This window comes from Corylus avellana, chromosome 6, assembly GCF_965113065.1.
Source record: "Corylus avellana chromosome 6, dhCorAvel1.hap1.2, whole genome shotgun sequence".
Taxonomy (NCBI): Eukaryota; Viridiplantae; Streptophyta; class Magnoliopsida; order Fagales; family Betulaceae; genus Corylus; species Corylus avellana.
Window position 1 is genome coordinate 6,898,486 of NC_142495.1, and position 20,299 is coordinate 6,918,784.

The 20,299-nt window shown below is 36.3% G+C and overlaps 3 protein-coding genes across 4 annotated transcripts; all 3 read left to right on the forward strand.

Annotated features, from left to right (window-relative positions):
- The first annotated feature begins 5 nt into the window (after window positions 1-5).
- Window positions 6-5,117, forward strand: LOC132187453 (tRNA (guanine-N-7) methyltransferase). The gene is made up of 8 exons (XM_059601769.2): window positions 6-301; window positions 395-451; window positions 584-659; window positions 1,887-1,966; window positions 2,111-2,160; window positions 2,254-2,338; window positions 2,490-2,588; window positions 4,612-5,117. The coding sequence occupies exons 1-8, from the start codon at window positions 65-67 to the stop codon at window positions 4,834-4,836; spliced, it is 909 nt and encodes a 302-aa protein (XP_059457752.2). The 5' UTR covers window positions 6-64; the 3' UTR covers window positions 4,837-5,117.
- A 2,150-nt stretch (window positions 5,118-7,267) lies between these two features.
- LOC132187188 (glycine/proline-rich protein) lies at window positions 7,268-10,687 on the forward strand. The gene is made up of 3 exons (XM_059601409.2): window positions 7,268-7,410; window positions 8,736-9,128; window positions 10,172-10,687. Exons 2-3 carry the CDS (start codon window positions 8,759-8,761, stop codon window positions 10,405-10,407), a joined length of 606 nt encoding a protein of 201 aa, XP_059457392.2. The 5' UTR covers window positions 7,268-7,410; window positions 8,736-8,758; the 3' UTR covers window positions 10,408-10,687.
- Window positions 10,688-14,455: 3,768 nt separating this feature from the next.
- ASG1 (nuclear factor 1 A-type protein (DUF1005)) lies at window positions 14,456-20,112 on the forward strand. 2 transcript variants are annotated; one of them, XM_059602853.2, is made up of 4 exons: window positions 14,456-14,830; window positions 17,606-18,267; window positions 18,996-19,681; window positions 19,774-20,112. In XM_059602853.2, the coding sequence occupies exons 2-3, from the start codon at window positions 17,660-17,662 to the stop codon at window positions 19,678-19,680; spliced, it is 1,293 nt and encodes a 430-aa protein (XP_059458836.2). In that variant the 5' UTR covers window positions 14,456-14,830; window positions 17,606-17,659; the 3' UTR covers window position 19,681; window positions 19,774-20,112. The 2 variants fall into 2 exon arrangements, with proteins under 2 accessions (XP_059458836.2, XP_059458837.1); XM_059602854.2 differs by having other exon boundaries at window positions 14,456-14,825.
- The last annotated feature ends 187 nt before the right edge of the window (window positions 20,113-20,299 follow it).

Here is a 20,299-nt window from a genome sequence, read left to right on the forward strand (position 1 = left end):
TTACTATTTAGAAGGATAAAAAGGTAAAAATCATCGGCCAAACAAGCCAGCCAAGGAGGAGGAAATGGCTGCTTCTTCCCTGAACTTACTCCGCTACTTTTACGGTGGCGGCGAACGAGCACCCAGAAAAGCTACAAAGGAAGCGCTTTGCTCGCTGCTACGAAGAATATCATCGCCGTCTCGTCGCCACTGTTGCAGTGCGAGAGTGGGTACTGCCGCTAAAGAGCAATCTTGTCTCAGAAGCTCGGACCTGGTGGCCATAGAATATGCTGACCTCAATCTCCCCAACAAGGCTTCTGAGGTTACGTTATGCTCCTTCTCCTTCTTCTTTTCGTTACCATTACCGATTCTGATTTTCTGTGTTTTTGACGAAAGTTTGTTTTTGGGATTGCAGGAGTTGGGTCATGTCAGAATACGGCAACATGTCAACCCTCTCAGTTCCTCTTTCTCTGTATGTAATTCATTCGGAGGTTTTTTCTTTCACAAACAAACAATACCCCATTACTAAAATGTAGTGTATATTTATTTATTTATTTTTTCTTAGTTTAATTATCTATAATAAAGGTCTTCCCTTTCTGGGTAGGTGCCTGCACGAGTACCGGATTGGAATGAAGTCTTCAGGGACCCAACATTGCCTCTCATGGTAGATATTGGTAGCGGTAATGCGTTACTGATAATGTTTTGTTCTCCCCTGTATGTCTACTTTTGTTTCTGTTAACTTTTCGGGTAGCAAAATCTCCAGTGTGTCTATACTGCATTTAAAGTGCTTGATGATCACAGTGACCACACTACCTTGGTGCATCCATGGAATTTTCTGTGGAACGTGGTTTTGTCTAACTTGTGACTTGCATGACTGCATCTTTAAGCAGCAACTGGTCTCTATCTTGTTCTTTTATATAAAAAATCAATCTTATCCTCAAATAAATGGAATTGTTAGCTTCTGAATGCAAATTTTAGTATAGAAGTTCAACTAGAAGTTGTTTTCTTCTACATCTATTTTCAAGATCCCTTTGGCAAGTCGTTAGGAATACCGTGATGAGAGATTTATGGATACTAAGGTAAAAGGTGAAATGACAAAGTGATTATGGTAGTAAGTTAACATGACAAAGTTCAGTTGTTTTTTACATGACAAAGTGATGAAAGATGCATGGATAATGTGGTAAAGGTAACATGCAATTATGTCAAAAAAAAAATTTAGCAGAAGAATGAATAAAACTGAGAAAACACGAGAATTTTTTTTTCCTGAGCAAGAAACCACAAATGGTTACATTGGGTGCTTTTTCAAGTTCAGTTGTAGTCGCAGATAACACAAGCTTAGATTGCGTTTGAGAAATAGAGTTTTTAAGTCAACAAGAGCTTTGAGCAAAAACTTTATTTTTAAGCTTTTGTCAAAAGTGTTTTGTGGCCATTTTTAGGTTTTTTGGACCCTTAAAAAAGCTTTTAATTTTTTTACCAAACGAGTACTTTTTTCTTCAAACGGGCTTTTTGAGTGTTAAAAGCACTTTTAACCCCTTCAAACGCAATCTCAAACCGGCCTTAGTGTGTTCTACAACTAATGAGCTTATCCTTCCTGTCTTTCAAAAGAATGATGAACTATTATCTCTTGAATCTTAATGGAATATTATGAGAGAGAGAGAGAGAGAGAGAGAGAGAGAGAGAGAGAGACTCTTGTATCTTAATTTTGCCACTTATGTAGGTCAATCCTTTGGGAGGGAGGGACTGGCATCCTTGAGATGCAGATATAATTGGTCAATATTGATACATTTGCTGACTTATTTTCTAATCCTTGTTCTTATCAGTAAATACTTTGGCATCATTATCAGTCATCGTAGAGGAGAATGGGATATTTATTTGTTTTAATTATCTAACGATAAAAATATTCCCAGGTAGCGGCAGATTTCTCATGTGGCTTGCAAAAAGAAATCCTGGAGTGAGAAATTATTTGGGACTGGAGATACGGCAGAAAGTATGGGAACAAACTCCTTGGCCCTTTATGTGATTGAGAATTCTTCTGATTGAGTTAGTGTACAATTACTTGTTCCTTGTTCCCAATCTTCAAGGAGTATTAGGGCTTCACTTTTATGTTGTAACATAAAATATCCACATGCAGCTGGTTAATCGTGCTAACCTCTGGATCAAGGAGCTGGCTCTTAGCAACGTGTATGGCCCCAAGACTTTTTTGGGATAGTGAAAACAATAAACCACTGTATCTCATTTTCGGATTAAATATGGATTGCTTTAACTCAATTGCAGGCATTTCTTGTTTGCAAATGCCACTGTGTCTTTCAATCAACTAGTATCCACATATCCTGGACCCTTGATGCTAGTCTCAATCCTGGTGAGTACACCCCTCATGCAAGCATTCAGTGAGAATTATTTTTAATTTAATTCCAGAAGGATTTTCTCTAAGTTATTATTCTAGTCTATGGTGAGACTGATGGATCCTTCATATGTACTATAAAATTTTCTTGGCTCATATTTATATGCAGTGCCCAGACCCGCATTTTAAGAAAAGGCATCATAAAAGAAGGGTTGTGCAGAGGCCTCTAGTAGATTCCATCGTAAAGAATTTAATGCATGGGGGACAAGTATGTAATCTGGATATTCATCATATCATAATAGATCTAAATTCTTTTGCAATATTCATTTCTTTTGTCAAAGTAAAGTCAACTATTATTCAAAGTCATCTAATATAGATCCCTAGTCTAGTTTTGTTTTACCTTGATCCTATATCCCAAAACTCATTTATGGAAGCCGAAATAATAAAAAAAACTATATCGGGACTGTGCTCAATATATCAGTCAACTAAGTTACTCAATAAGAGGAGAGAGAGAGAGAGTTGTTGCTGGAAGAACATAGTGTCAGCCCATTGATATTTGAGTTAGCCTGGCATCTCTGCTGTCAACTTAGGTACCACCTTGACCTTGCACTGATGTTATACTTTTTTTTTTTAAAAAAATGTAAAATAAGTATATATGATAAATATATTAATGAAATAAATGGTTTTATAGTCATTTTATACATATACATATAATTATATGTACTCACTCAGAAGACGCACCGTGCAAACATACTATGAATGAAGAAAAAAAAATTGCTCTTAAATTTTGTAAGACTTTGGAAGTCATCAACTAAACTGACCTTGATTGAGCTCTTTTGGCCTTTGAAAGTCCACACTTCGTCTGACCTTAAAGCATCTTGCTTGCTTCACCTTTCCTCTGCAATGAAAGGAGACAAGCACTAACAAGTAAATGATTTTTTCTGCTTGAGCAATGGAGTTTCTGAGTTGAAGACGCCCATTAGGGTAATGGGCTACACAACTAGAGGCAGTCCTCGCCCTTTCCTTGAATCCCCTTCTTGGTGTAGATGGGATTTGATCCCAGGATCCATTGGACGACAATAAGACTTAAGTGACTTTTACCGAGCTAATTGATACCAATGATCACTCAAATGACTGAATCACTGTTTGGTCCCTTTTTTCTTAGCCTTCCAAAGTCCAAATTGAGCTTTCTCATTATGGTAGAGTTGTTCTAAAAGCGGTCTACCGTTGTATGCAAATATGTTTTTTGTAAAACTTTAGTGGGCTTGGCTTAAAATGTGTTATATGAGTAATTCTAGAAGTTTCTCTTGTGTCACTCAAAAAATGAGGTGGTTTTTAAAATTACAATTTGATCAAAATTCAATAATGATCAATCACAAGCCCAATGGTGATTTTAAGAACTACATCGTTCTTGGAAGGACACAAGAGAGACTTGTAGCATTACTCGTATTGTATAGTTCTTGTCTCCAGCTATAATGCTCGATAGTTCATTGAGATAGGTTTCTCTTTTTGGAAAGATACTTAGCAAAGTGGAAGGGCATATTGGATTTGGATCACCTTTCCTCGTGTGGTTCACTGTTTGATGCAGTAAAAAAAATCAGAATGGTGTTGCTTTGATGAATTTATGTGGGGCCTGGGGAGGCATCATCTTTGGAAAATATATGCTGATTTGTTTTGGTGTAAGAAACTTTACACGAGGTTATCAGAGACTAAGCAAATATGATGTGTTTATTCCATTTAGATGGGCTTCTCCCTCTTCCAAACAAGTAGGATATAGATCCTTCATGAGATACAAAGGGCGATACTTTTGTGTCACTGATGTGGTTTGTTAAAACAAGATGGGCGATTTTATTGCCAGACTCTGGACCCTTGAGTTTAAAAGGAGTGGAAGCAGCAGCAACTATGGCAAAAATGGTGGATATCCTTTAAGACATTCAAGTTTATATGCAGGATCTAGGAAATTAAGCTAGAAAACCTCAAGTGGACTCATGAGATGGTGGGGATGTCTGGTAGTAGGGTTGCTTATCTTCTGTCTGAGCTCAGACAAAAAAAAAAAATTTGTTAGCGAAACTATTTTCTTTGTGAACTGTTATCTTTTTTCTCCAGTCACTGCAAAGCATCATCTGCAATCTGCAAGCAAACGAGTCTGTAATTTGTATTGAGAATGTAGAGTTAAATTTGTTTCCCTTCTATTCTCAGACTTGATGTTTTGAGCGCATTATCATACTAAAATTTTCATTATTAATGCAGAGCATGTCAAAGTCTTAAGATTTATAATTATGATTGGACAGGTATTCATACAGTCTGATGTGCTTGAAGTGGCACTTGACATGAGAAATCAGTTTGATGCTGAAGGGGATGTTCTTCACCACATCGATGCCTTCAACCAGAGTTTGTTGTGTGACTCAGAGGGATGGATATTGCGGAACCCCATGGGGATAAGGACTGAGAGAGAGATTCATGCAGAACTTGAATGTGCAAAAATTTACCGAAGGTTGTACCAAAAATGGATATAATTAATGATAGGCTCTTCAGTCTTGTGTTGAGAGGTGTCTTGTAGGTAGGACTGTATAATGAGCCAAACTGCTCATTAATATCTCAAATTTTGCTTGTTGAAGATGTTCATTTGAGCTTGTTTGTTAAGTAAACAAACCAAGCTTGAGCTGAGGACAGTCTTAGGATGATCAATGAGTTCTACTGATTACATTCGAAGCTTGCTTATCCTGGTTCACAGTTTTTTATCTGCTATGTGAATTATAGCTGCAATTCATGAATCCAGAAAAGACATCCAGCTACATATGGATCTTCATCTGTCTTTATATATATATATATATATATATATTTTCTGCTATATGGATTTTATTAGTTATCTTAATAGCTTTCTAGAGTAATTCTAACTATGTGTTACAATGCAAAAGTTGAACTTCAGCCATGATTGTTATTGTTTGGTACCAAATCTGGGGTCTCATTTTTTGAAGCATACAGACATGTCACAAAAGGCTGGCATGTTGATAAGCTATGATGCAACTATGAAGGCCCTTCATTGTTGTTGACTCTTGTCTAAGATTAAGGTGTTTTTGCTTGTAATTTCTTGTCATTTTGTAAACATGGAGAAAGAAGATTTGTGTTTTAATTTGAAAAATAGAGTGCCCTGTGTTTGTAAATGACAGTATACCTTATACTTTTGATCATTATTTTTACGATAATATTCAACTGAAACTAATTATGCATTTATGTTCAATTTTATATGTGACTATAATGTCATATTACTGTTTGATATTTCTCATTATTTATTTTAAGTAAGTAATGTTATTTAGTAGATTCTTATATGATTGCCATAAAAATTTGATGACGTGACAGCAAAAATCAGCATTTGAATCAACATTTATAAAAATTAAATGATTGATTTTTATTGCTACATCATCCTAGTTGTATAGGAGTCATATGACAGTCTATTGAATTGCTTTGCTAAGATGAAAGAGAGATCAGTGGTGGAAGGCCACGAAGTGGGGGGTGTGGTGGCCGTTCCACCTCCGATGCTTAAGTCAGAAATTGTGTGGTGATGGGGGTAAATAATTAGAGTAAGAATAATATCAAAATGAGAGTAGTAGAGAGATTTCAAAGTGTCTTTGACTCTTTGGTGTTGCAGTGGACTGCTCCTTTTATAGATGTAGATGAGTGTGTAGTGGTGGAAGGCCACAAAGTCAATGGTGGAAGGCCACGAAGTGGGGGGTGTGGTGGCCATTCCACCTCCGATGCTTAAGTCAGAAATTGTGTGGTGATGGGGGTAAATAATTAGAGTAAGAATAATATCAAAATGAGAGTAGTAGAGAGATTTTAGAGTGTCTTTGACTCTTTGGTGTTGCAGTGGACTGCTCATTTTATAGATGTAGCTGAGTGTGTGAGTCATTGTGGGACTCTTACTTGACTTGCTTGATTTTGGGGATCTTCCTTGTAACCACCTTTTGAAATGTGATATGGGAACTCTTAGACTTAGATTGGGTTTGTTAAGTGGACGGATCGAGTTGGGACTCTCTATCTGTTGGAGTGTAGATCACATGTATGTGTTGATTGAGTGCATGCCTATACGAGCCAGGGTCTAGGAGCATTAGTAACTCTTTTCTATATGGACTTTGGGCTTTGTTCTTAATGAGAGAGATTGGGCCGTCAACCTTGTTTGGATAATTATAGTAGGCTTTCCTGAGGCTCATTCCTAAAGCCCACTCCAGTAGTCCGTCATTCTCTTATGTCACCGTAGTGGCTCAATGGGAATTAAGTATTTGTGAGGCTCACTCCACTCATTTTAAGCAACATGCCTTAAATTATTTGAGTACTTTATGATTAATATCTAAGCAATTCAAAACACAAAACACTTATAAAACATTTAAAATGACTTTTTGTTGAAATAAATTATAATGATGAGGCTCTAATATTATGTTGAAGTTTGTAGGGAAAACTATAAAATACAGAAATAATAGCCGAATTATAATGACGAGGCTCTAATATCACCGGTCACCACACATTTGTCAAATCCAAAACAATTAAGTTAATTAATTAGCACAAGATATGTGGAAGAAGAACAAGTTCGATTATATACATATAAAATTTGAATATACATACACCGTTGGAGGTGGAGAATATCGAATCTTACGGCCACGAGGTTGTGCTTATGGCAATTGTCACCTACACTTCATCTCAGAGATTCACACGCCACGTATTTGACCAATACACGTTCTTTTGTAGTTTTTTTTTTGACCAAATCTGAAAACCTTAGGATCCTCGAACATGATTTCCGGGCACACGTGGATTGATCTTTGCACCATTGTTTAATATTGAGACGAGCTCACTGGATAACAAACTAAAAGCGGCGCATGCTAGCTTTATCTCTCCAGAAGATAAAGTAGACGCGTTGAAAAAACGTGTTTGTTAATCAATGTTGCTACCAAATATGGAAAAGGAAAAGAAGGGGTGAGTTCGTGTGCGTGTGCGTGTGCGTGTGCGCGGCTTGTTTAAATTGTGGAAGCCCTCATCCTGAGAAATCTCGAATCGCTTGGTTTGGCAATCGCAATACTATTCGAACGGGCAATTGGGTCAGCGCCTCTGTTTCTCTCGTGTTAATCATTGTTTTGATTGATTGGTTCCTTTCTATATGCTTCCACTGTTTGATCTTTCTTTTGTATTATGAATCCCATTGAAGATTTATACTCGAAAGCCATCTGGGTTGTTTATATATGTGGGATTGTAACCTGATAAACACACAAACATGCTACCAGAAAGAAAATACAGCAATTAGATGTTTCATCATTGTCATCTGGTATAAACCTGTTTTCCTTGAGTGGGTTTGAAAGACTAACCAAGAAAGATGTATGAGGAGTTTTTTTTTTTTTTTGGATTGCTAGTTCTTATCCAATTCATTAAGCATCACAACCTTGTCCCCTTGATCATGTGTTCTTGTTTGCGTGACATGAGGATGGAGAGATTTACTTTGGTTCTTTAGTTTGTTATGATTTTCTGTAGGCTTTGTACACATGGTGGTGAAAGTCTGGATTCATGATGTGATTTGTAGTTTTTATTTGAACTTCGGCTGTCTTTTGTTTTTAATTAGTGAGCCACTTTGATTCCTTGTGATTGATATATGGATGTCTTCTTTCAATATTAGATATATTGCCATATGTGTATGTTTTTGTTTTCCCATGCCCATGCCCATGCCCTACTCTTTTTGGGGACTTTTCAGTAGTTGGTCCTTATACCTTGTTCTCTTTCTTGTGACTGGCTAGAGGTAAAGTAGAGAATACAGGATCAAAACTTTTGGAAAAATCTGAACTTTAAAACTTTTTCAATAATAAACTAACTTGCTAATTGCAGTAAGCAAGAAGAAAGAACTTAATGTTCAGCATCTTGGTCCTTATCTCTCCCATGGATCTAATGACATGTTTTTAACAAAATAATAATGAATAATTTGATTATGAAAATTGATGGAGTTTTAGAAGAATGAAAAATCACATAGTATGTTATAGATCGTATCAAGCTTTTTCCCCCCCTTTTTGGTGGGTTGGGGTGGGTAATTGCCAATGAGGCTTCGAGTATAAATTTGTTCTTATGTTGTTTTAAACATATGGATGAATATCATTTTCATCCTATTCGATAGTGCATGATTGGGATGAAATACTTCTATTATATCTTTCGTTTTTATGCTTTGCTTGACTTCTGGAGAACACGTATAGTGCGTTCAGAATTGCTCAACAAATATCTTTGTTTTGGCATTTTCTTTTCTCTCGTCTTAGATCTTCAAGGAACCAAACTGTCTTAAAACATTTATAGGCTTCCTCCCGTTTGATTGCTTTACATTAACTACATATGGATGACAACTCTATTTGATATTGGCCCTAACAGCCCAGTTTTTGCAATTTTGCAGAATTAATTTCAAGTTGAAGAAAAATGGATGGTGGAAAGGACAAGCATGGTCATGAGTCTAGTGACAAAGGAATGTTCTCTCATCTTGCTGGATATGCTGCTGGACACTATCCTTCACAAGGATACCCTCCACAAGGATACCCTCCACAGGGATATCCTCCTCAAGGATATCCCCCACAAGGATATCCCCCACAAGGATATCCCCCACAAGCCTACCAACCAGGTGGATATCCTCCCCCAGGTGGATACCCTCCCCAAGGTGGATACCCTCCCCAAGGTGGATATCCTCCCCCAGGTGGATACCCTCCCCCAGGTGGATACCCTCCCCAAGGCTATCCTCCCCCAGGTGGATATCCCTCCAGTTATCCTGGTCCATCAGCTCCATATCATTCAGGTATATTTTATCTCCCCTTACTTAGAAGATACATAGTTCAAAATAGCCATTAGCCGTATCTGATGTATATCTGATATGAATATGTCAGGATACAGTGGGACGCAAATTGGACAAATATCACTCAATAAGAATATGTATCAGTAAACTAGAAAATTAACTTAAAACTTATGGAGACACCGGAATATGATAGTATATGGCTGAGATATAGCACAGATATAGTATAAATACAATACACATACATTTGGGGTACATGTTTAATTTTCCTAAGAAAATTGGGGGTCTACATGTGAAAGAAAAAAAAAGATATAGTTTTGTAGAACTTTAGAAACCTTCAAAATTTTAACATATCATCGTGTCCATATCGTATTTTATCGTATCCCTTATTGGTAACGATGCTTCATAGCCTGTCACTTAGCTCTCTTATATGAAATTGTATTATATGAGTTTCAGTTGTCATTTTAGTCATAGAGAGCCTTAATGGTCAATCCTTACTTTCTATGGTGAAAGACATAGGGGAAAAGGACCAGAGGATGCTCTCTTCCCCAATTTTATATTTTCTGTTGCGAAGGCATTGATGGTTGAAACCATTAAGATTTTTTTAAACAAATTTAAATAAAGTCCAAAAATTATCTTTAATTGGTGCTCTTATTGGTAATTCTGGAATCTTATAAATATATTATATGGGATGCAAAATTCATCATTTGTAGTTTGATTCCTTATATAGGATTTGTGGCTGTAGGATTTTCCTGTACTACAACTGAAATGAAAATTAAATAACATTTGAATAGACCACAAGCCTTTATTAGAGGGTATTCTTGGGCATCTGTTGCATAGGATTAAATTTGCTTTCAGTCTCCAGCTCTACAGCCTACAGGCATGTGCATGTGATATATTATTAGCCAAATTGTAATGGACATGATATCTATTAGATGATTTATGACCACTCAGTCCACAGAAGAGTTAGAAGGCTGTTAGTAGAGTTATATATATAACTTCCATTTCGCTTCATTCATTGTATTTTTGCTGATAAATAATTATTACAGGGCATGGATCTGGTATGGGTGGTATGGGAGCATTGGTAGCAGGAGGTGCTGCTGCTGCAGCTGCTGCTTATGGGGCTCATCAGCTCTCACATGGTGCCCATCATCTCGGACATGGGGGTCATTATGGCTATGGCCATGGAAAGTTCAAACATGGCAAGTTTAAGCATGGGAAATTTGGCAAGCGCTGGAAGAATGGCGGCATGTTTGGAAAGCATAAGTTCAAGAAATGGAAGTGATACGGCGGCTATTGGTAGATGTAATAATGTTCATGTGGAGCTCAAGGTTTGAATTTTTTATGGAGCAGGGGAAGATTTGCAGTTTTATGCTTTAGTAGTATTGTCTATTATTATTACTATTATTTGTCTTTTATGAGAATGTCACACCTATTGTTTATGTGATTGCAACTCATCTTGTTTCCTTAAAAGATATGTAAATGTCTCTTAATGAAAAAAAAGAAAAAGAACAAAAAGAATGGATGGTTCCTGGAAATTCAATGAATTTGGTCTTTTGAACATATGAAGCATTTTGGCGATTGCCGCCTCTGCTACTTGGACAAAGTTTTTCTCCCGTCTACTAAATTGATATTTGTCTTTTAGAGCACGTGATACTCACATTCGTCTTGAACAAAGTTTTGTTTCGTCTTGAACAAAATTTTTTCCATAATAAGGCGGGCATCGGCAAATAGTAATATTCTTCTTTCATGGGCTTGCAAGACATTTGCTATATTACAACCTCTAAAGTTCATACTTCAAAGCTTATGTTTTTCTCATTATCTGGTCTTTATCAAATCTTTAAAACTTTGTTTCATGAAAGAACGGAAAAGAAAGCTGTGATAAAGGGGATCAGGATGGTCTTCATTTCAAGTGAAATGGAGCAGTCATTTCATGGTCCAAAAGGATATCTTCAGGTTTAACCCGAGTGCTAAGAAGGATATCCACAAAAGCATCTACATTGAGAGGCCCAATTTGATTTTCTCCAAATTATTCTAACAATATCCCCCAAAAAGATGATGTGAAGTTTCTAATTTGAGGTTGCATAGTGGGGGTGGAGAAGAACTTTGCCAGCTTTGCTCTCACAGAGAGAATGTTGAAACAAGGGGCTCATATTCTTTTAGACATAGAGAGTAATATTTAAATATTAGTGGTTGGCCGAGTAAACGGAGCGGAGTGAACGGAACAAAGTAGACGGTTTTAAGCTGACATCCCTATGCATAGGTCATACTATAAGAAGAAGAAAGATTTTTTTTTTTCTTGAGTTCAATTTTATGAAAAAGTTAATGAAGTATTTTTTATTCTCAAGCTGAACTAAAACATTTTAAAGGGAAAAAGTTTTAAACCCAAAATGTTTTAAAGTCTTTTCGCTCATCCATTATTGTTTTCATTTTCTGGTATGAAAGAAACTAACTAGGAGGCCGGATGCATAATTAGTTGGGAGAGATTTATATTATCTTTCATTTCACTCTATTTCCAACAAGTGCTTTGATTGTCCTATTTAATGGTTTTGTGCCTCTGATGCATTTACGATAACAAACGTCTAGTCCTAGCAGGTTGCGGGTGTTACAAGATACGCCCGTGGGAACATATCTTACAATTTCGGAACAATTCATGGCAAATTTTAGAGTCTGATATAATATTGCTGGCAACCGGATGATTGGCAATAGCTAAAACTAGCTTAAACAACTCAGGGAAGCAGGTAATCAGATTAAAAAAAAGAAAGAGGATGTGTGTTGATAAGGTAATGAGATAATACTTAAAGGAGTAGGTGGATTGGGTGGTCCATATATATTAAACAAATCCAGGCAAGATTTTGAAACCTAGTTGTTTGGCTTTGAAGAGGTTGTAGCTGTCCTTGTATGGCTGTTTTATTAGGTTATATTGTTTGATACATTTTTTTTGCCAAAAGATCCCTTCCCTCTGCCATGTCTGTGTGCTTGACCCGACCACATGTTTCCCACGGTGTTTTTGTTTTGGTTTCTATATCTTAATGTACTTAATTAACTTCTTCTTCTTTCTTCTTCTTCTTTTTTTAAATAAAAAAGAATTAAAAAAGTTGAATTTGTGTTTAATATATAGTGTATCCATCAAGCAAAAGGTTGAATCTTTTTAGGGTTTGCATGTTCCTGCGAGCAGAGTGGCTTAGGAAAGGAGCCCACAAGGGAAGTTGTCGCCTGTCGGTATCCCCTTTGGCAAATTATTTGCGGCCTTATATTATTGACCTCTCAAGTTTGTTGACCCCTTCAATCTTCTTGTTGCTGTCCCTTGCACTTTCCTCCTCCTTACTTAACATTTTATCTTATTTTGGAGTGTTTGAAAAACCCAAAAAAATAAAATAAAAAATTTAAAAAATTTAAAAATTTAAAATAAAAATAATAATAATAATAATAATAAAAAACTTCACAAAGTTTTCTTGAATTTTCACACGTTTTGATATGACTCTTTTAAAGTTCAAAAACTCTCGATTTCCTCTCCCGCCCCCCCTTCAACTTATAATTTGATGTAATCTACTATATCTGTTAGGATTTGGCGTTAAATCTTAATAAATGCTATAAAATTACCAAAATACCCTTAATGTGAAATTAATGATAAGTTTGAAATTTTATAATAGTTTTTTGGGGGGTGTAAAGATTATTTAATCTATTTTGACGTCTGTTTAACGTTAAACCCTAACTGAAGCATTTGCGAAGTTTTTCATTTTTTTTTTTTTTAAAAATGACGAATGCGGGGATGTCGTTTATTTATAGTTTTTCCGACTGTTCACATGAGATGGGCCTCATCTATGGGTTAGATGTATTCCCAAATGTCTCAGAAGTGGTCAACCATCTTAGGTTTGGACTTTGACATTTTATTTTTTTCTTTCCTAGAAGTCAAGCTTAAACTCATTAGATAATGACGGGTGGGGTTCAATGGTAGGCAGCAAGGCATTTGCTTAATGCTCTCAAATTATTTGGACTCGTTCTTTTTATAATGTAATTTTTGTGTGTTATGATATAAAAGTAAAAGTTGTTTTGAATATTTTGTAAATGTTTTATGTTTTGAATATTTTTTTATGATAAAAAGCAAAAAAAAAAAAAAAAACCCTAAAAACCTTACCAAACGTCTTATGAAATAGTAATGATAAATACTCAACTCTTATCTTAATTCTATAATACTGTACTGATATAGCAGTGTCAATAAACTCTTAAATCAGTCTTTATTAAAAAAATAAAATAAAATTTAAGAACTTATTAACACAGCCACGACAACCCAATTGTATATAAATTTAATAAAAGTTGAATATTTTATTCAATTTCAAGAGAAGCAAAAAGGCCCCCCCCCCCCCCCCCCCCCCCCATTATTAGTATTTATTTGTAGGAACCAGCAACCCTAGAAGAACATCAAGTGCTTCATTTTTACTAAATTTTGGTTGTTAAGATTATTTTTTCTGTTGAGTGGTTGTTAGAATTCTGTTATTTTTCTCATGGTAAAAAGAAAATAACTTTTTTCAAAGACAAAAGTCACAAAAGGGAAGGGAGGGGGGGTTCTTTTCCCATCCCATCCCACTCTTCACGCTGGTTTATGCTGCCTCTAAAAGCCAAAATTCTTTTGTCCTCCTAACCCATTTTACAAAAGGAGATTCTCTTGTCTTAGTCTCTAAAATTAGACTGATAGGAACTTATGATCAAATAAAACCAATTCTAAATGCAGAAAAAAAAAAAAAAACATAAAGCGTGTGTGCTTCTCACGCGCACGCTAAAAAAAAAACACATATATTTTTTACATGTTAAAAAACACATATTTTAGACGAGTAATCCGTTTTATGTGTTCCTAATATGCTTAAATAACACATAATATTTTTATAAACTGGATTAAAAAAAAAATTCCTCAAATGCTTGGAGTTTACTAGTGTATTAACACAATATACCTAAAAATAATAATAAGAAGTTTCTAATGGGTAGCCCGTAGCCCAATTCGCCGGGATCATGTTTTACGAAATAGAAATCACTAGTTTGAATTATTCTTTTTTTTTATTATTATTATTTTTTTATTACGGATATTAAAAAAAAAAAGAAAATAAATAACAATAAACAAGAAGAAGCAAATTAAAAAAAGAAAAAGATTAATAAAAAAAAGAAAGAAAAGAAGTAGGAATAGGGGGACGGTTAAGATGATGAAGTCAGGCACATGTGTGTCGGATAGGGACTCCTCTCTTTTCCTTGATTACAGCTGTATTCACGACCAGTCTCTGTCTTTCTTGGCCTCCATTTCTTCCCTATTATTTATTTTCCAAAAAAGAAAAAAGAAAAAAAAAGAAGAGTAAGAACAATTTCTAATAATAGAATGTATCAGCATCGTCGACCTCTCTGCTGCTGCTTTTTGTCTCGGGATTAAACAAAACAATAGAAAATGAGAACAAATCCCTTTAATTTCTCCGCCTATTTCGTGACACATAATGCATGACGGGAAGGGGCATTAACATTTCTCTTCACCGATTTAGTTTATTGGTGATCTCTTGGTTCAACAACTAATCCCTCCCCTCCCATCTATAATTCTTATTCTTTAATTCCCACATTCTTACTTTGGAGTTTGAGACACCCAAACGCACACTTGTTCGGAGCTACACCCAATTTCTCGAATGGGAATAATTGGAGCCATGAATTCCACTGGGCATTCTTGAGGTAAGGTGGGTCTTTTGTATTCATTCTACTTTTTCAACTCCTTATCTGGGTTTGTTTTGACTTCGGTTGTATCTGTTTCTTCTTCGCTTTGTTTGCAATTTCGTTTGTGGGTTACCCACTTCTTAGCTAAACTTGAAGTTTTTTGTTTTGTTTTGTTTTTGTTCTACTTGGGCTGACTCCATGGGTTGAATCAAAATTGTTGCTTGTAGTGCTTTCTTTTGTTTCAATTATCTTTTGGGTGAGTTTTGTTGGAGTGTGTTGGTTGCTTACCCATTAACTACACAAAGTTGTTGGATTTTGAACTACTTAATTATTCTGTTGTGGGTAGTTTGAAGTGAAATTGGTTTCTTACAATCGTAGTTGCTGTTTGCTTTATGAGAAAATGTAGAAAAATGAAAGTATGAGGTTATTGGTATGAGACTTGGATGGATTAGACTTTAAGTTCCACTCAACTGATTATAAGTTCATAACTAGATCAAGTTGATTAGTTGAGTTCTTATGTTGTAAGACTCAGAAGTGCAAAATAAAACTCGGAAATTGAAGAATTTCAATTTTTTTTTCCCTTTCTTTGTTTCCCTGCTTCCCAAAATAGATTATGAAACTAAGCAGGGGAGTTTCATCATGCAATACTATAGTTTTTTATTATGATACCACAAGGAAAATTGATAGAAGACTGCAACAGAAGACATTTTAGAACAACTTATGGCATGGAAAAATTTGAAAAGAGGTGAGTTAAATGTATGCTTAGTCCAACCCTTCTGAAACAACTTAAAAAAGATGTTTGACCCAAGAATATCTGATTTTGAGCTTGCTTGTATAGCAGTGTATTTGGGTTTCTAACACTGCTTCCCTCCTTTGAGAAACTAGCACCTGCACTATCACTCTAAAATGATCAATCAATTTGGAGCTTCCTTAGAATTGAGCCTAGTCTCACCTAGTAAGGAATCAATGTGGAACTTAGCACCCATGAGTACCTTTACAATCTATCAACTCTGTGAATTATTCATCATTCCAATTGAGGTGCTACACAAAAGTTTTGATGTGAAAGCAAGATCTTGCTCACATTAGTATCTTCCATGCTTTGGTGTGTAAGCCAAACAGAAACTACCTTTGGAATGAACAACTTGAATTCAATGATTTAGACATTTTGACTAAATAATGTACAATTTTTCTGTTCCATTCAGTGCAAAGAAATACCGCTGGTCTGCTAACTACTGGTGACAAACTCCTAGAAATTATTTGGCTTTCTGATATTGCTGATCAACAATGGATTATGGAGTTTTGTAGCTTCACAAAGTTAAACCCTTGTATTCTATACCCTTTGTGGGTGCTAAGTTTGGGATCTTCCTTTCATTGTGTTAAAACTTCGCCTTTCTTAGACTTGTCTGATTTGGGAATCCTCCTCATTAGTTTACCTAATATTAAAAATGCAATCTTGTACCAGTGAATGTTAGTTCTTCCTTCTTGATTGGAATTTAGATTATGTGATTTGAAATCATTACACAAGTATACAATCCCTGATTCAATGTGCGTCATCAACGGAGATCTTATCTTTCGTAGTGGAAAAATTAGAGTAAAGGCATGAAGCAAAGCAGCTAATGGATCTTACCATAAAAAAAATACTGTGATAGTAGCAGTAATGATGATTTTTATTGTAATATGTTTATCAGATGCAGAAATTAAATAACATAGGGATAGGTGGACTGCGCTGCTGGTACCAAACAACAATAGAATGCTAATTTTTTTATTTTTTTATTTTTATTTAATAAAATTCCTTAAGGTATATCCTTTGGGAGTAAAGAAATGCTCCAAAACATGTAGGTTCAACGACACACAATAACATAGTTTTCGCCTCAACAAGTTACTGATGACTGCTCAATAACTTTACAATTAGGCTACTTTAACTCCTTTTATCTTTCTGCGTAAGCTGATCTGCATTTCCTTCTATTTGTCTTATGCTTCTTCCAACTTCTAATGAAAGTTCTAGTCATCTCTGTTCAAAACCAAGCTGGGAAGTTGCTGCTCTGTATCCAATTACAGGTGTAACTATTTAGAAATCCTAGTTCAGGATAGACTTCTAGAAAATATAAATGAGATAAAAACCTTTGCAATCTTTTATTCATGGATGTGAACTCTGCTTGGATGCGAAAATTTTAATATTTAACACTTACGAGGCTTTTTGTAATTGGATCTGGTTGACTCTATGTTTTTGTGTAATATTGCAGTAGAGAAATTGGAATGAGGGGATCAGACATAAGCCTCTACAATAAATTCCAGTGTTCTTATCTTGATGATGCTACTTGCAATTTTTTTAGTTGCAGAAAGTAGTAATTAGCATATGAGTTGACAGGCTGTTGTAAATGGTCTGGAAATTCCAAAAAAAATTGAACAAAACTCATGTCAATGTGTGGACTTTTCGGTATGTAAAAAATTTATGTATGGATATGTGAGTATATTTTAATACACAAATGGTGTAACCTGTTTCTCCTTTTGGCTCAAAGTGTAATCTGTATTGAATGAACTTTCCACATGTTGATAGTTTGGGAAAAAGACTTCTAACCTTTTATAAATATTTGTTTCTTGTTTCTTACATGCTGAAAAAATGATTACATTATTAAATCCTTGCTTGAAATAGAACCAAAGGAATAGAAAAATTGAAGCCACTAACAAGAACACCTGATGCTTTTGATGTCAACGTAATCAAAAGTATCAGTTTTTATTTTTTTATATTTTATTTTTTTTATCTCTGCCTGATTGTGACTTAACTCCTGATGCCACAGGGTTCTTCAGCTATTGAAGAATACACATACAATGGCAAAAGATTTGTGACCATAATGGATCCTCAGGCTTTTATTAGGTTGTCAATAGGCTCACTGCGACTGAGGATTCCTGGAGCAGCTTTGAACTCGGTGAGTTCTGGAATTCAGGCACTCTCTTCTCCATGTTCATGTGAAATTCGTCTTCGAGGTTTTCCTGTGCAGACGACGTCAGTCCCTTTAGTAACCTCTTCTCAAGCTACGCCTGATTCTCATAGCATTGCCTCAAGCTTTTATCTTGAAGAATCCGATCTGAAGGCATTGTTGGCACCTGGCTGTTTCTATAGCACTCATGCGTGTTTGGAGGTTGTTGTTTTTACGGGGAGGAAGGGATCCCATTGTGGCGTAGGCACCAAGAGGCATCAGATTGGGACATTTAAGCTGGAGGTTGGTCCCGAATGGGGTGAAGGGAAGCCAGTAATTCTTTTCAATGGTTGGATAGGTATTGGCAAAAACAAGCAGGAGAGTGGAAAACCAGGAGCAGAGCTTCATTTGAGAGTGAAACTGGACCCTGATCCAAGATATATTTTCCAGTTTGAAGAGGTAACTAGATTGAGTCCTCAAATCGTTCAGCTTCAAGGCTCCATTAAGCAGCCTATCTTCAGTTGCAAGTTTAGTCGAGACAGGTGATATGACTCAAGTGATCTTCTATTTCCATTGATTGTCTAAAACCTACAAAAAGCTGCAACCTGCTTCATTTTTTTTGTTTGACAAATTTGGCTGGCACTTAGAAGCTTAATCAGGATCATGTAATCCAGAAAGAAAAGAAAAGAAATTAACTACTTGCTATTGATATCTTGACATGAATTTAATGTTAATTAATTTGTTCACTGTTTTGCTGGCTTTAGATTCTTTTAGGCTGTGTAAGCTTTCTGATTGGGGTAGTTTTGGCTATATCAGTTGAGGAGCTAATCCTCACACTGTTACAGTAGACAGATTTTGGGTGACACGCAATATTTGGGTGAAAGCAACATGAAACTTTTCTGCGTTATAATATATTTGGAAAGAGAAATCCTAGGTGTTTCTTGATGCTCTATTTAACTTCCAACAAGTTTTACAAGAAGAAATGTAACCTTCACTTTGGTATAGTACTATACTTACCTTTCCAAACCTTCACTTTGGTATAGTACTATACTTACCTTTCCAAACCCTCCCCCCCCCCCCCCCCCCCCCCCCCAAAATAAAATAAAATCTACCTTTTCCTTAAAGGAGTCTTTTGCTTTCTGTGTAAGAATATTGTGTGTGAAAAGGGCTTTTATACTATTTTCTTGTTTCTGTTTCTCTGTTAGTCTTGTAATTTAGTAGGATGAACTGCTATCTCCAATTATTTTTTTGACAGTTAATGAATTGACAGGGTACCTCAGGTAGATCCATTGAGCGCTTACTGGTCAGGTTCTGCTGATGGTTCTGAGCTAGAGATGGAGAGAAGAGAGAGGAAGGGGTGGAAGGTGAAGATACATGATCTCTCTGGTTCGGCTGTTGCAGCAGCCTTCATAACAACTCCATTTGTGCCATCAACAGGTTGTGATTGGGTGGCCAGGTCCAACCCAGGAGCTTGGTTGATTGTTCGACCTGATGTTTGCAGGGCTGAGAGCTGGCAGCCATGGGGAAAGCTTGAGGCATGGCGTGAACGTGGCATCAGAGATTCTGTCTGCTGCCGATTTCGCCTTCTTTCTGAAGGCCAAGAGGGAGGGGAGCTTCTCATGTCAGAGATATTTATCAATGCTGAAAAGGGAGGTGAGTTTTTCATAGACAGTGACAGACAAATGCGAGCAGCAGCGGCAAGTCCGATACCAAGCCCGCAAAGCAGTGGAGACTTTGCAGCATTGTGTCCTGTTGTTGGAGGTTTTGTCATGAGCTGTAGAGTGCAAGGGGAAGGGAAGAGTAGCAAGCCGTTGGTACAACTGGCCATGCGACACATAACATGTGTGGAGGATGCTGCCATCTTTATGGCACTAGCAGCAGCTGTTGATCTCAGCATTGAGGCTTGTCGGCCCTTCCGTAGGAAGATCAAGAGAGGGTCCCGTCATTCTGTATGAAGTATGTATCAAAATTTGTTGTGATTTGTTTCCATGAATATAGAATAGCTCTACTTTTTCTCTGATTGCTGTGATCTTTGGCATTTTGTACAGGACTCCCTGTTTAGATCTTTACTTGCAAAAATTGTTGGCCTCAAGTATAGCAGTTATAGCCTGCAAGAGAGCAATCTGCCCCGGCATGACTTGGGGGAGGGTAGTTTCTTTGGAAAAGCAAGTTTCAGTGAATCCCAAATGGGTGTTTCAGTAGAATTAGTGGAACTTAGTTGCTCATGTTTCCGCAAGAGGGTTTCCGGAACTTTTGTAATTATTGTTAGTTAAGGCTGAAAATAACAGATTGGCGAACTCATAAGTGTTTAATCCATTGGGAAACAGGTTACTAGTTGACTTGCTGTAAGTATTGTAATATAAGTCGAAACCTGTTTGCCACTACTCTTTCCAAAACCTTGAATACATTTTCTCTCCACCCTCTTGCAGTATGATGAACAGAAATCACTAAAGCTGATGACTTTTTTTTTTTTTTTTTTTTTTTTTTTTTTTTTTTTCACTAAAGCTGATGACTTGGATAGCCATTGTGAGTGAAATTCATCGAAATGCCGTTCAGTTGCTAGGACTGTTTGTT